This window comes from Alosa pseudoharengus, unplaced genomic scaffold (genome assembly GCF_046254945.1).
Source record: "Alosa pseudoharengus isolate Yale_2024_CS ecotype anadromous, Long Island Sound unplaced genomic scaffold, YU_APseudo_1.1 YU_APseudo_1.1_scf_7, whole genome shotgun sequence".
Classification (NCBI taxonomy): domain Eukaryota; kingdom Metazoa; phylum Chordata; class Actinopteri; order Clupeiformes; family Clupeidae; genus Alosa; species Alosa pseudoharengus.
This window is the reverse complement of record NW_027468859.1, coordinates 20,648,964-20,662,513: the sequence shown is the minus strand read 5'-3', so window position 1 is coordinate 20,662,513 and position 13,550 is coordinate 20,648,964. Positions and strand designations below refer to the sequence as shown.

The 13,550-nt window shown below is 45.6% G+C and overlaps 1 protein-coding gene across 1 annotated transcript; it reads left to right on the top strand.

The window, feature by feature from the left end:
- Positions 1-10,597, top strand: ism2b (isthmin 2b). Its single transcript, XM_076272751.1, has 6 exons — positions 1-942; positions 3,085-3,327; positions 4,118-4,532; positions 7,206-7,346; positions 7,527-7,595; positions 7,747-10,597. The coding sequence occupies exons 1-6, from the start codon at positions 811-813 to the stop codon at positions 8,262-8,264; spliced, it is 1,518 nt and encodes a 505-aa protein (XP_076128866.1). The 5' UTR covers positions 1-810; the 3' UTR covers positions 8,265-10,597.
- The last annotated feature ends 2,953 nt before the right edge of the window (positions 10,598-13,550 follow it).

Here is a 13,550-nt window from a genome sequence, read left to right as displayed (position 1 = left end):
CCTCCTCCCTAACGTCACGACCCCATCAAGTTCGTCGTGGTTGGCCAAGCAGCGGTGCCAGACAATACACTCGGGCAAGAGATGGGTTAGAACTGGAGCATCTTAACTACCAGAACATCTCTGGATAAAGGGGGCTAAATTGGATAATGGATTAACGCATCGGAGATTAGAAACGTTTGCAGCCTGCTTTGAACTCCAGATGTCATTCTATTGGAAGAAAATCAGCCGGCGACGAATTAGTTGACTAAACACGCACCGGTGCGGACCAGAAGAGAGCGTGGGTAAGAGCGTTGTTCGGAGACTTACAAGGTCTACTTAAACCCAAAGCTGCTTGGAATGAACTGAGCCTTTCCCAGCAGTGTACACTGACCAAGGCGCACGTATCCGCTCTTAAGGGGTTGCACATGGTCAGGAGGAGCGCTGTGAAGTCCGCCACTGCTGGACGAAGTTGACAGACTGCGCCTCTACGCATCAGACGAGGTCTCTCCACGGTCAACTGAACAGAATTAAAATAATTAGGAAATTTACAATTAACTCGTCTAGGCTAGTCTTTATCGACCACAACTTTTGGCAGGGTTTTTTTTTGTTGTTCTTATAGTTTTTTTTGTTGTTCTGCAACACTTTATACTTGGACGAAAGATTGCATTTTATCCCCTGTGTCCATTGGCTAGATGATCATGTATTTTCTTTCGAAGGTGACATTTTTCTCCGGATTCAGGCAAGCATCGGAAACTCAAAAAGTACTGCGTTGATTTGCTGCACGAGCATCAATCACAGAGCCAAGGTGTCTTGTTTGTAGAAAAGGCAGACATGTTTAATGTAAAAAGGAAAGTAATGTTACTCTTGGGAGTTTTTTTCATCGGCTGTGCTGGGATAGTGAGAGGCTTCCCCCGATATCATCATAGCCAAACCAGCAAACTACAGGATGGAGTTTCTCCCGAGGTAAGTTATCAGAATAATCTATGGAAGCCTCTAGTTAAGTTATTGTAGTTGGTGTACATTAGGCTACATGTAATATTTTTGAAAATATTAAGTAAAATTGTGAAAAATAGTTCCAGTGCAGATACAGATACACAAGTCATAATATTTTACCATGCCACCATATTTTGTGTTTTTATGATTAATCCTATCAAGCCTTTTTCAGCCTCATTAATAATTTTCTTTCAACATTTCCTGGGGACATAAGCTACGTTATTAAGACATATTTCATAAGTTTGTGCCACTCGTGTACATATATTTGGATGGACGTAAGGTTTGGAAGTCATGCTTCAAGGGGTCCAAATCAAAGTCCCCCACACCCACCCCCAAAAAATCCACTGGATCAAGAAGATATGCCAAATTTGAAAGAAACTGACAGACCTCCCTGCCTGTCTCTTCAGTGTTTCGACTCAATTCCAAAAGATGTCGGTGCTCAAACATGTTGAACAAATGTGATCAGGGCAGGAGTAACACGGGTTGCGCTGGCTCTGTGGACACCCTTGACTAACTAAGGACTGATGACAGTGCACATTTTCCATGACCTGGCTGTGGTAACAGGGGATGGAGGTGGTGGCGTTGGAGGTGATGATGGTAGTGGTGGTGGGGGGAGGTGTTGAGGGGTTGGACGTGGTGTAGTACAGTATTGCAGTACAATACTGGGCCCTTACATAACCAGGGCAGAGAGGAAGAGAGGGTGAGAGAGAGAGAAAGAAAGAGAGGGCCCTCTCAGGCTTCCCAGCAGGTCAGAGGTCATTGTGTTGATTGTTTATCTTTACCCCATTCTGCGTTAACATGGAATTTCCTGCTCTGCGATTTGCCTTGAAGTGTGTGTGGGAAAGGGGGTAGTTAAAATGGCCTACATAAATATAAAAAAAATCCATCCTTGTTTTATTTGTGTGTGTGTATGTGCTGTTGTTGTTATATTTCAAAGGCAATGGTGAAAGGGTTTCCAGTGTTTATTGTTCTCATGCAATGGTTTGGAAATGACCTGGTATTGGAAGCCTTTGATTTGTCTGCTCCCATAAATCTAGGCTATTACTGCTGACCCCAGTCCCCCCATCAGCCATGCCTTATCTTACAGCATGTGAGCCATGCTATTCATCTTCGGTGTCATCAAAGCTGCCACTGAGAGACTAGTATGCGATGCTTTTCCACCCATATGGAATTTGAGGACGAGAATGTAGTGATCGAGCAAGGGGCAACGGTGCTATTGGACACCTAGGTCAGATTAAAATGGTTGTTATATGGATCTTATTAGTCACTTACCCAGTAATATGTAAGTGGACCTCAGTGAGGTTTGTGCCTTTATCACACATTCATACTTTAATGATGTTCCATCAATTTATCATGCTTGGAGGGATCATTCATTGTTTTTTAACAGAAACTTTTTATTCCCAAATGACGATCATATGTGTTCATGTTTGGATATTTCAAAGGGGCTATGGCTAGTGAAGAGAACAACGTGTTCCAACGGCTGGTGTAGTCCACCTAGTTCTTCCACTGTTCCAGTTGACCCCCCCTTTTTAACTTGAGATGGTAACGAACAGCATGTGGCCCTTGTCCAGATTTTTTTATTTGGTCATGAGAGGGATTTGTTCAGAGGAATGTCCAGAGGGGAATGAAACAGGTTTTGGGGAACAGTTGGGGGTACATGGTGTGATCGTGTGTGGTGTGGGTGTGTGTGGGTGTGTGTGGTGGGGTGGGTGGCAACACGACCAGAGTGGACAGGAGAATGCCAGGAGAGAGGAGGAGGGGCGCCATAACTCACGCCACGCCGCTTATCCATCTTGGTGGCACAACGATTCCAGACACGAAGCAGGCATCTCAGAGGTCCCATGCCACCAGAGCCCTCTCATTAAGCTGGGGGAATCTGGCACCAGTCCCCACATATCAAAGGGCCGAATGCCAGGCAATGCCATGGTTCTATGATGGGGGAAAGGGAGTAAGGAAAGTGCTGTCCCTTTGTTGAGCTGTGAGAGAGTAACAGATGGGACAGTGCTTCTCTCAATCCTCACATGACTTCCTATCAGCTCAACTCAGACACATCTCTTAGCCATCATTGTTATTGTCTGGGAAACTTACACGGTCCATCATCTTTATTTTCAGGCAAATCTGGAGATGCCTCCCAGGGATGAGCATCATGCCCACGGGCCACTGCATCACCTGAACCAGGTGCAGAACGCGTTGCAGGCGCCGCACCGCCACAAGAGGAGATGGTCCCAGCACCGCTCCTCTGGGGTCCTGCCCAAGCCCGAACCCGAGGAGGAGACCAAACCTTTCGTCCTGGATCTGAAGAACTTTCCGGAGCTGGCCAACACCGACATCAGTTCTCAGAATCCAAACATTCAGGTGAATTCAAATCAAGAGATCAAGACATATTCTATAAAAGGGAGTCCTTTTGTTTGTCTGAGCAGGATAATAGGATTTTTGCAATAGGATTAATTTTCGTTTTTGCTCCAAATTGTGGAACTGAGAAGGCCATGAGGAATGTTGTGGTCACTAAACAATCCTTAACCCTCTCCCTTAATCTTTCCATTGGCTATTAACCTCGCCAACCCCTGACAGGTCCATTTCTTGCATTCCTCCCTGAAGCATTCCTCAGTTACTTAGAAGACGCCCATACCCCCAGTCAGACTGCGTTAGCGCAGACGTGTTCGAATCAAATTCCTTTCCTCTCGGCTTGTGACTTCTCGGTTAGCGTCCAGCGTGAGTCACCCCCCTTAATGGGGAGTAGTTAGGCGTGATAAGCGATCACAGCTCGAGCACAGACAGAAGGAACTGCGCTTGATTGACTCCTGTGGTTGGTGTGGTGGAGTCTGAGACCCAGCAGGTTCTTTCCAGACACGGCAGGCAGGAAATCATTTAGATGCACTCTAAAGGCTTTCTATTTTCTTCCTTTTGGCTCTTCAGCTTCTATAATGATCTCAGACTCTGTCTTTAACTGGAGTCTTATTTTACCCTGCGTAATGTACGATTCTTTTTAGAGGATCTCATGCACCAGATTTGAGGAAGAAAAACGGCTGATGCAGAGCATGACTGATGCATGATGTTTTTTGTCTATCCAATATAATGTAATAGATCTATTCCATCTGAAATAGCAAACTGACCTAAATGTTTCTCCGTCTACTGCATATCACAGGTGACCATTGAAGTGGTGGATGATCCTCAGATGGAAGTGGAAATGGACTTGCCCAGAGAGACCAAGAACAAGTGGCCTCCCATGCAGTCTTCTTCATCTTCAGCATCAACCACTTCCTCCTTCTCCTCCTCATCCTCCTCTTCAGCCTCCACCACATCTTCCTCATCCCCTTCATCCACCGTGGACTGGCTGGAAGGGAAGAAGCTCTTTTGGCCACTGTTCTGGGGATACACGGACACAGACTCCTCAAGCGAGGACGGTACTGGCCGCTCAGGCCTGGAGGACACGCCCGAGGAGGAAGATTATCTGCTGGAGTACGACAGTGGGGAGCCCCTGCCCAGCGGGGTGGGGGGCGGCGGCAGCGACTGGGATAGCAACTGGAATGAGGGATGGGACTCCACGCAGGGCTACTACGGTGAGCAGACAAACGAGTGAGCGTATGAGTGGGTCAGTTGGCTGGTTTGACCTACAAGCCTCCGGAGCCAGTAGTGCAGCTGGACTTTGTTTAGCTGGAACCTCCGCACTTGTAACATGCTTAGATCCGGTAGTGAGTGGAAGTATTTGGAGAAAGCCTCAAGCTGAGGGAAATGTTGACAGACTGCATAGGTCTGGTATGTGTGTGTTCCAGGTGATAGGGATGCTGCCTAACCTCATGTGGCCTATTTCTCTACACTTGAGCAGTGCTACCGATGTCAGCTTTAATGTGGAAGCAGAGTAAATTGGGAAAGGAAAATCACAGAAATATTTGCAACATTTGAAAAAAGTCTAGCTTGGTAGGGGAACAGGAGAGTGACAGTCAGGGGAATAGAGAGTGCATCTCTCTCTCTCTCTGTCTCTCTCTACTGAGAGCATGCAGGCTCCACCATTGGGTCTTTGTGAGTGCGGCGGCTCTTTGAAGTCGACACTGGTCCTGGGCTCCAGCGAGAGCCTGTCTTTTGAAGGCCCCGCTCCGATGCCTTCACTAATGGCAGCGTGAGGCTGTTCCCTCTGACAAGAAAAAATGGAAAAAAAAAAAGACAAGAGAGAGAGACAGACAGAGACAGAGAGAGAGAGAGAGAGAAACAGGCCGCGGCGGTACTTGTGTTCAATTAAGGGAGTGGATTGGGAACACGGAGTGACAGCGGCCTTTCGGCTGCTCTTTTCATCCTGGTGGAGCCCACAGTCCCCCCCCCACTCAGGACTCCGAGGCCCCTGCCCCCCCCTCCCCCCCCCCCCCCCCCCCCACTCAGGACTCCGAGGCCCCTGGCCCCCCTGGCCCCGGCTCAGTGCAGCTCAGAGGCGGCGCGTCCTTTTTTGAGCTGGTTCAAGAATTCAGCCGAGCCCTTTTTTCGGGGCCCGCGCATAACATTACGCCTCTGTTGTTTTTTTGTTTTCTCCTGATTCAACCTCGCTCTGCTGGGAAAAAAGGAGCGGCATGCCTCTCGCCTCGCTTTCTCTCTCACTCACTCGCTTTCTCTCTCACTCACTCGCTTTCTCTCTCAATCTCTTTCTCTCTCACTCACTCTCTTTCTCTCTCAATCTCTTTCTCTCACTCACTCTCTTTCTCTCTCAATCTCTTTCTCTCACTCACTCTCTTTCTCTCTCAATCTCTTTCTCTCTCACTCACTCTCTTTCTCTCTCAATCTCTTTCTCTCTCTCTCCTTTCATTTGGCCGCAGACTGAGCAGTGAGAGATGCCGAGGGTTTGTAAACGAACAAGAGGGACGTAGAGCTGTTTGAAGGAAGCGCTTAATACACACCATCCATTTTGCTTGTAGCTTGAGGCTGAGTTGGTGCCGCTAGCTGAGTGTTTCACATGGCTCTCTAAATATGTAACTGAACTGAGCACAGAACTTTAACATTTAAGATTGGTCTTGTATCTGTGTTTGTGTGTGTGTTCAAGTTTGCTTGTAAACAATTGTGTGTGTGCGTACGTGTGTTTGTGTTTTCTTGTAGCCATGCACACCTCTTTCTGGGTATGTGTATAAATTTATTTGTAAACATCTACGTTTGTGTGTGTGTGTGTGTGTTGCATGTAGACATGGACATCTGCAAATCTCTCTGTGTGTGGCAGGCATCTTTGTGTTTATAAACACTCTCTATCCCTTTAAAAGTAGCCTTGTGTGAGCCGCAGAACCGGCAATACACGTCACACACAGAGCGGTCAGACACGAGAAAGCAAGCGACTTAGACACATGTGCACCAGTGTTGCTGTGTCCTCCTATAATTAAAATACTCCAGGAAGTCTATTCCTGTGTGTGTCGCACACGGCAGCGACTTGGCACTCCCACAAAGCCAAAGGGCCTGGGCATGCCGTGTGTGCATGCGGAGAACTAAAAAGACGCCATCTCATCTCTGCATATCTGTAATCAAGGCAGCCCAGGCACTCTGCATCTTCACCAATCCACCAAACATCAAACCGGCCCCCCTGCCTTGAAAGTCAAATATTGAGACAAAGTGCGTCAGTAATCTTGACAGCTTTTCATTACTGGACCAAAGGGAGGGGCAAGGTTAAAACAGTGGAAAAAATCTACCCACTTAGATGTGGGTTTTGTTTGACATTGGATTTAAAAATCAGTTGTCAGCGCATGATATGTGAGTCACGAGAGGAAAACAAACACAAACAGAGTAGCATGGACGCACGGCTCTGAGTCAGTAGTGAACCTCAGCAGTAGTGAGCTAGTCCTTCTTCATTGGGGCCACAATGACAAATCATAGTGCAAGTCAGTTGTCCCCAGCAGACCCAGTGGTAATCAAAGGTTAAATCTATTTTTTGCCTCAAGTATGCCCGTTTGGGAACGGCTGCCAAAGCCCCTAATCACTCTTTTGAAGTTGTTTTCCTTTTCCTGGAGAGCCTATTAAACGAGTGTGGTAAACAAGCCTTTAAAAAAGGCTTTTAAAGGGAAAGCGCACCACTTAAAGAGCTGTGAGCTTATGAGTGACAGCTACCCGCTGACCAAACTCATTCATTTACTGTATTCTAGCGGGAAGACGTTTAGGCAAATAATTTCACACTGATTTTTTTGTAATGATTTAACAAACCATAAATGTAACACATCAACGGTATCCTCAGCATTAAATGTCCAGCATTTTCTTTTGTTCGTTTCCAGAGAATGCCGGTAACGAGGAGTGGAGTTCATGGTCCTCCTGTAATGTCACCTGTGGTCATGGGCACCAGATCCGTACACGGTCATGTGGTTACTCGTGCACGGCAACAGAGACCAGGACCTGTGAGCTTGAGCCATGCCCTGGTTAGACACCTTCTTATCTATCACATAAAACACACTTCCATAGTATCTTCATCTGTTTTTGTAATTGAAATAAAATGAAATTAGAAACTATTAGATTGATTTAGAGCAAAGGATGTTGTGGGGTTTGCTTTGTCTGTCCCATTTATGAAAATGAACTTGAGATTTTTTTTTCCTATGCAGATGATTTGAATACGGTGTCAGATTTGTTCCCATTTGAGATGGTGAATGGTTCAGAACCTTTTGGAACAGGTTAGTGACCTAGATACATTTTTCACACACAGATTTCACTCAATGCCATTTTTTTTACACCCTTTTACTTTTAAGACACTGATGGGTGGTACCGTAGCAGATATTCTTCATCTTCAGGGGCAGTTATTGACAAAACTGATTTCTCCTCCAGATGTTGACAGTTGTGAGAAGTGGCTGAACTGCAAGAGCGACTTTCTTCAGCGCTACCTCCAGCAGGTGCTGTCAGAATTACCCAGCTGCCCTTGCATCTACCCTGAGGGCTTAGCTTATACAGCGGTCAGCATCGTCGACGAAGGCCACGGCCGGACCTTCCGCTGGCGCGATGCCAGCGGCCCAAAGGAGCGCCTGGACATCTACAAGCCGTCGGCGAGGACGTGTGCGCGGTCGGCGCTGTCAGGCGAGGGCACGACACTGGCGGCGCAGCACTGCTGCTACGACGAGCGTGGGCGGCTCGTCACGCGGGGGAAAGGCGCCGGCACGCCCAACCTCATCAGCACCGAGTTCTCGCCCGAGCTCCACTTCAAGGTGGACGTGTTGCCCTGGATCCTGTGCAAGGGCGACTGGAGCCGCTTCCACGCCGTGCGGCCGCCCAACAACGGCCGCGGCTGCGCCGCCAACCCCCACGAGGACGTGTTCATGAACGAGCTGGAGGAGGCCCGAGAGTACTGAGCCACCGAAACCCAACCAGAACCGCACCGTACCAACCCAGCCTGAAGCAACCCGACCAAACCCAACTGACCCGAGCCGGACAGAACTAGGAAACGCTTAAGCAAGAGCTAAAGGAGCCTTGATGGAATTGAATTGCCAAATCAATCCAGACTGTATCAAACAATTAAAAGAAAAACTCATCCTGAGTGAGATTAACTCTATCCAACCCTTTCCTTTGTTCTTGCTCAAGGCTCAAGGCAAGAAATAACTGGCAAGTCACCAAACCAACCCAGCCTAGCATTAACAAGTCCAACACTGACTTAACCAACCGCGTCCCAAAACTAGTTCCTTTCCCTTCACTCCACCAGAAACTACATTCCTATGGTGTTCCATATCACAGTCCTCCCTCACACAGTGCTTCTACCAACTACTAACTCAAAATGCACCCAAACAAGGACTTTTGTAGATGCCTTTGTTGGTCTTGCTTCGATCATGCATGCATGCATGGGCTTGTGAGCACTGTAACTCTTAGATCATGCACATTAAGTTGTAACCTTGACAGCTCATAAGCATGACACTTTCTTGTTGTTGTTTTTCTGGTGTTGTGGCTGGTGACGTGTCTAACTCAAACACCACGCAGTAACTGTCAGTGCCTGCATGTTGTGCTCATAGTCCTGGCAAAACAGCATTTAGAGATTGGACAATACTTTGCCAATGTTGGAGGTTTTACAGAGTTTGTAAATTATAGCTCTGCACACATGCTCTCTCTCTCTCTCTCTTTCACACACACACACAGAAAGTATATTTTCATATCAATGCCGCTGCTAAGATGGACAGAAAGGACATCAGATACGCTATGTGATGTGATGGGGTGATTGCCACTGATATGTAGACGTGCACTTGATATTTGATCAGCCGTGAGTCCTTTGAAGTTTTTTTTTCCAACTCACACATTTGAAGAGTGGAATTCCTGACGAGCCTCTACAACTCTGCAGTGAGTTTAAATGTTGGACAGAGTTCCTAGCTGAGCAGCATCAATCCAGCCTGATCAAACACACAAGCCTCTGTTTGTGTGACTGGGGCAAGCCGTTCGACTGTGGGAAGCTTGAACATGGGGAAACTATTTTGGCTCAGAGCTCTTCTCTGGCCAGCCGAGCCCAACACCGCCACAATGTGGGAGAGGAGAGAGAGACTGTTGTTTAAGCTTGTTGTCTGTGCTAATGGTAGTGCTCAAGCAGGGCCCTTTAATTTGGTGACATGACCCACCCAGGACACGGTGGACTGTCCACTCATGAAAACATCAATTCCAACATCAAATATCGAAAGTCCCTCACAGATGGGTAATTTGCTCCACTACCGACATACCAATAGGAAACAAGTGCTCTTCTTTGTTCTGAAGTCTGTTTTTTTATTATCTTCAAATCAGTCACAAGCAACAGATTGTTGGTCTCTCAACCTCAGTGCTTGGGGGGGACACCTGAAGGACATTTATTTTCACTGTTAACTCAGGGGGCGCATCTTACTACAGTTAGAGTCAATGTACCTCTACAATGGAGCACTAATGTTACTTAGCATCAAAGGGGAAGGATGAATGTTAGAGAGTAATACACATGGCTAATTTAGTTGGTATATGTGATGGTCTCCGAATGAATGTTGACATGCAGTTGATACTATTTGTGCATTTACATGACAGCCCTTTTGCAATGTGTTTACATAACATGCAGTCTTTGACGAGCAATTAACCTGTCATTCATTGTATATGTTATGTTATATTATTATAATGATTATTATTATTCATATATGTCATATACATCGCTTGAGGCCTGTATAAAACTTGTGGACTGTTTGCTCCAGACCTCTCATCAGGAACATATGATTTTACGGTGTGTGCATATGTGCATCACATTCACTTACTATGAATGGCACTTTATTTAAAGTATATATAGAAATGAACATGTCTATGAGTATGAATTGTTCTATGTTCATACAGCAGTTCTGTTATTGTGAAGGGATGACTTGCTGCATTCTTTCTTATGAAGTGCTCCACGTCATTTAAGTAATTCCATTGATTAGTGGTAGGGTTGTACCTGTACAGTATTTATTGTCTATTTTGTAACGTTTTAAGCTTTGAACTGATGCTTCTGTCCAGACGGTGCACTACTCGAGACTGAGATCCACAGGTCAAAAGGGAATTCATATGCCTCATACCACTTCAATAGCAATGACTGTATTGTGATCAAAAGAAAACATTTTGCTTCATTTGTGTATCATGTGCAGCATTTTCCTGACTTTCACTGCATTACACAATTTAAAGAAACATGTTGTGATAAATACAAAGATGTGTATGAAGATAATCTATTCCCTTGTGTATTTGTTTTTTTTATATATACATTTGTAGGGAATATACAGGCTGTAACTCATCTGCCAACAGACAGAGGGACTCAAGCATAATAACCCAAAGGGTCTTTAGCTGCCGTAGTTCAACAATTCCCTCATACCATTATCTCAGGAGATGTAAGCATCCCATGAAGCATGTCTTATAGGTGCTAGCTGAAGGTATACAAATTGGTTTTGATGCAATTTGCTTTCCTTGGTGCCATTCAGGCCTTAAGCAGCACCATTCAGGGACTGCTGATCTCCCCAGTGCACCAAAGCAACAGCTCTTCACAATCTGTTTCCAATTTTTGCAGCCCCCGTACGCAGAGAAAGACAGGCAATATGTTCCATTTTGCGTTTTGTTTATCCTCTGACAAACCTGCTCTATCTTCTGAGGAGTCAGGAGGCAGCCAGGGACACTGGATCAAAGGGCCTTTTGTGTTCTAGCACTCACGGATGATGGATATTAGTTAGTGTAAGAGGAACCCAGGCCACGAGTATGGAGCAGCCTTATTCCTCATCTGGATCAGGGAAAGGGGGTCTTGAAAACATCAGCCCGTCACTATTTAGGCAAACAGATTTTGTTCCCTTTGATAGACTCCAGAGGATCAAGAGAGAGAACAGATAGCAGACATGAACTAAGGTTTGATGATGAGGCTTGTCCTGTGAATGAAAGGGAAGGAATATTAAGGAAGCACACAACTCTCTTCAGTAAAAGAGATGGCCCACTTCAGTTTATTGGTCAGCTCAGTCCAAATACCACATTTGACTGAACATTTCCTTGTTAAAAAGGAGGACACCACATCTTTCTGAGGCCTTTGTACATTTAATTATGCATTTTAAGGTAGTATTCCACAGGGGAATTTCTTGTAGAAAATGTGTAGAAATTGTTTCACCAATAGCCTACTGGCATTTACATAACCCTTTACAATGGCCAGTGGACTATATCCTTATAAGCTTCCGGCATTGGGGCACACAGATATCAATCCTCTCCTGCAGTTAATCATAAGAGTCAGAGGAATCTTAGACTTGGATTAAATGACAGGGATTAGGCGGTCAAGGGGCAAGGTAATGTGAATCCACATAAAGTAATCCTCGATATTTCTGGAGATATGTTCTGCTCTTTCATCCTAAAGCACGGGATTATGCTAGAATATCAGTTGAAAATATTGAGTGAAAAACTAAATAACTTGCTATTTACTCAAGACATCTTTAGCTTGTATTGTTATTACTGTTGTTGATGCCATTGTTGATGTTATTATTCTTGGCTACAGACATTTTTGCTTGTGCTGAGGGCTTCAGTAAATCCGACGGCGCTAGTTGTTTGCAGTGGCAGCTTCATACATGTGAACGTTACCCGAGGCAGTGTCACTGGTTCATGAATGCACCGAGTCGGGCCATGAGGAGTCAGATGCTGACTGCAGATGAGCATCCTTTGAAATAATGCCACAGATGTTGACCACATCTGGACTGAGGAAAAACAGATAAATATCCCACACATGTGAATACAGAGGAGGAAGGGCATGTTTAAGGAAAGTGCGCAAAAGAAGAAGGAAAAAATCAGGACAGCATAAAACAAACTATATGTTATAGGAACACAGGAAATTGAAAGCCTGCTATTTTTTATCTCACAAACATCAATAAAGAAACGCATGTTTCCAAAGATCCATCGGCAAAAACCATACAGATACAGTAACAAAATAAATAAGTGTGTTCAAGAAAATTCTAAACTCCAGGGAAATCACCAGGCGTGTTGTTTAGAAATGTGTTTGGTCCCCGGTAGAGTGTAATGACGTATACTTCTGGCATACCAGTATACATATGGTCAATCAGTTCCTGCTGGTTGCCCAGTGTTTAGGATGCACTTTATCCCCTTTTGATGGTTGTTTAGAAGAGTGTCCATCAGACAAATGGAAAACTCTTGTGAGGCAGATAGAGCAAACCAGTTGTGTTATGAGCAGGTGCTGTCAGCATGTCTGCCCAGGGACTAAAAAGCAGCTACAAGGTTGGTGCTGTTTGAGTCCAGGAGCCAATCAAACAACATTGCACACATCCATGCACCTGAAGCAACATTGTTTATTGGATTGAATATTATATGGCTTTGTCTAATTACCCCTTTATAAAAACAGGGTTTTTGTGTATACACAGATTATACAGTGGAGTGGACTATGGAGAAAACTGAAACTGAGCCTCACCAAAACGTGATGGTCTGGATTAGAGTTGGGAACTACACCTTTAATGGAGAGCTTTCTGCTGATGAGGGGGAGGGCTGTGGTGGAGGTGGTGACACAGTCTGTCCAGGCCCCAGCCAGCGTAGGACTTACTCCTCCAAGCTGACAGAAACCGTCTTTTTTTTGATAGGATGAGTGTGTGTGTGTGTGTGTGTGGTGGTGGGGGGTGATATAGCCCAGACCCCCCCCCCCCCCCCCCACACACACACACTTCTCAGTCACCCCGCCACTGTGTGCCACCCACTGAGCCAGAGGTCCCCCATGGTGGACAGATGAAAGCGATCTAGACGACCACACGTGCTGAGCAGCATTGCAGAGGCTGCACTCACACACAGGCACACACACACACACACTTAAGTCTCGGAAGGAGAACAGACAGCGTTAGTGCTTGTCACTTGGCTCAGCCTGTGAACGTATGACTTAAGACTCTGTTTCTCTCTCTCCTCTCTGCCTTCCTTCTCTCTCCCTCTCTTCCTGAGTGCAATGGCATGTGTGGTACCATGTCTTAGTGTCACTCTTCACAATACATGTGACATGAATTAAACTGTTGCTGTATCACTGTTGATATGCATATGGCATGCTGAAACATATTATAAAAAGAAACCAGATACTAACAGGTCTTCAAAAGACTACACACCACATTCTACAAGCTACACTATACTAAACATCATATTCTACATTCCAGTTAAATATGGAAGAA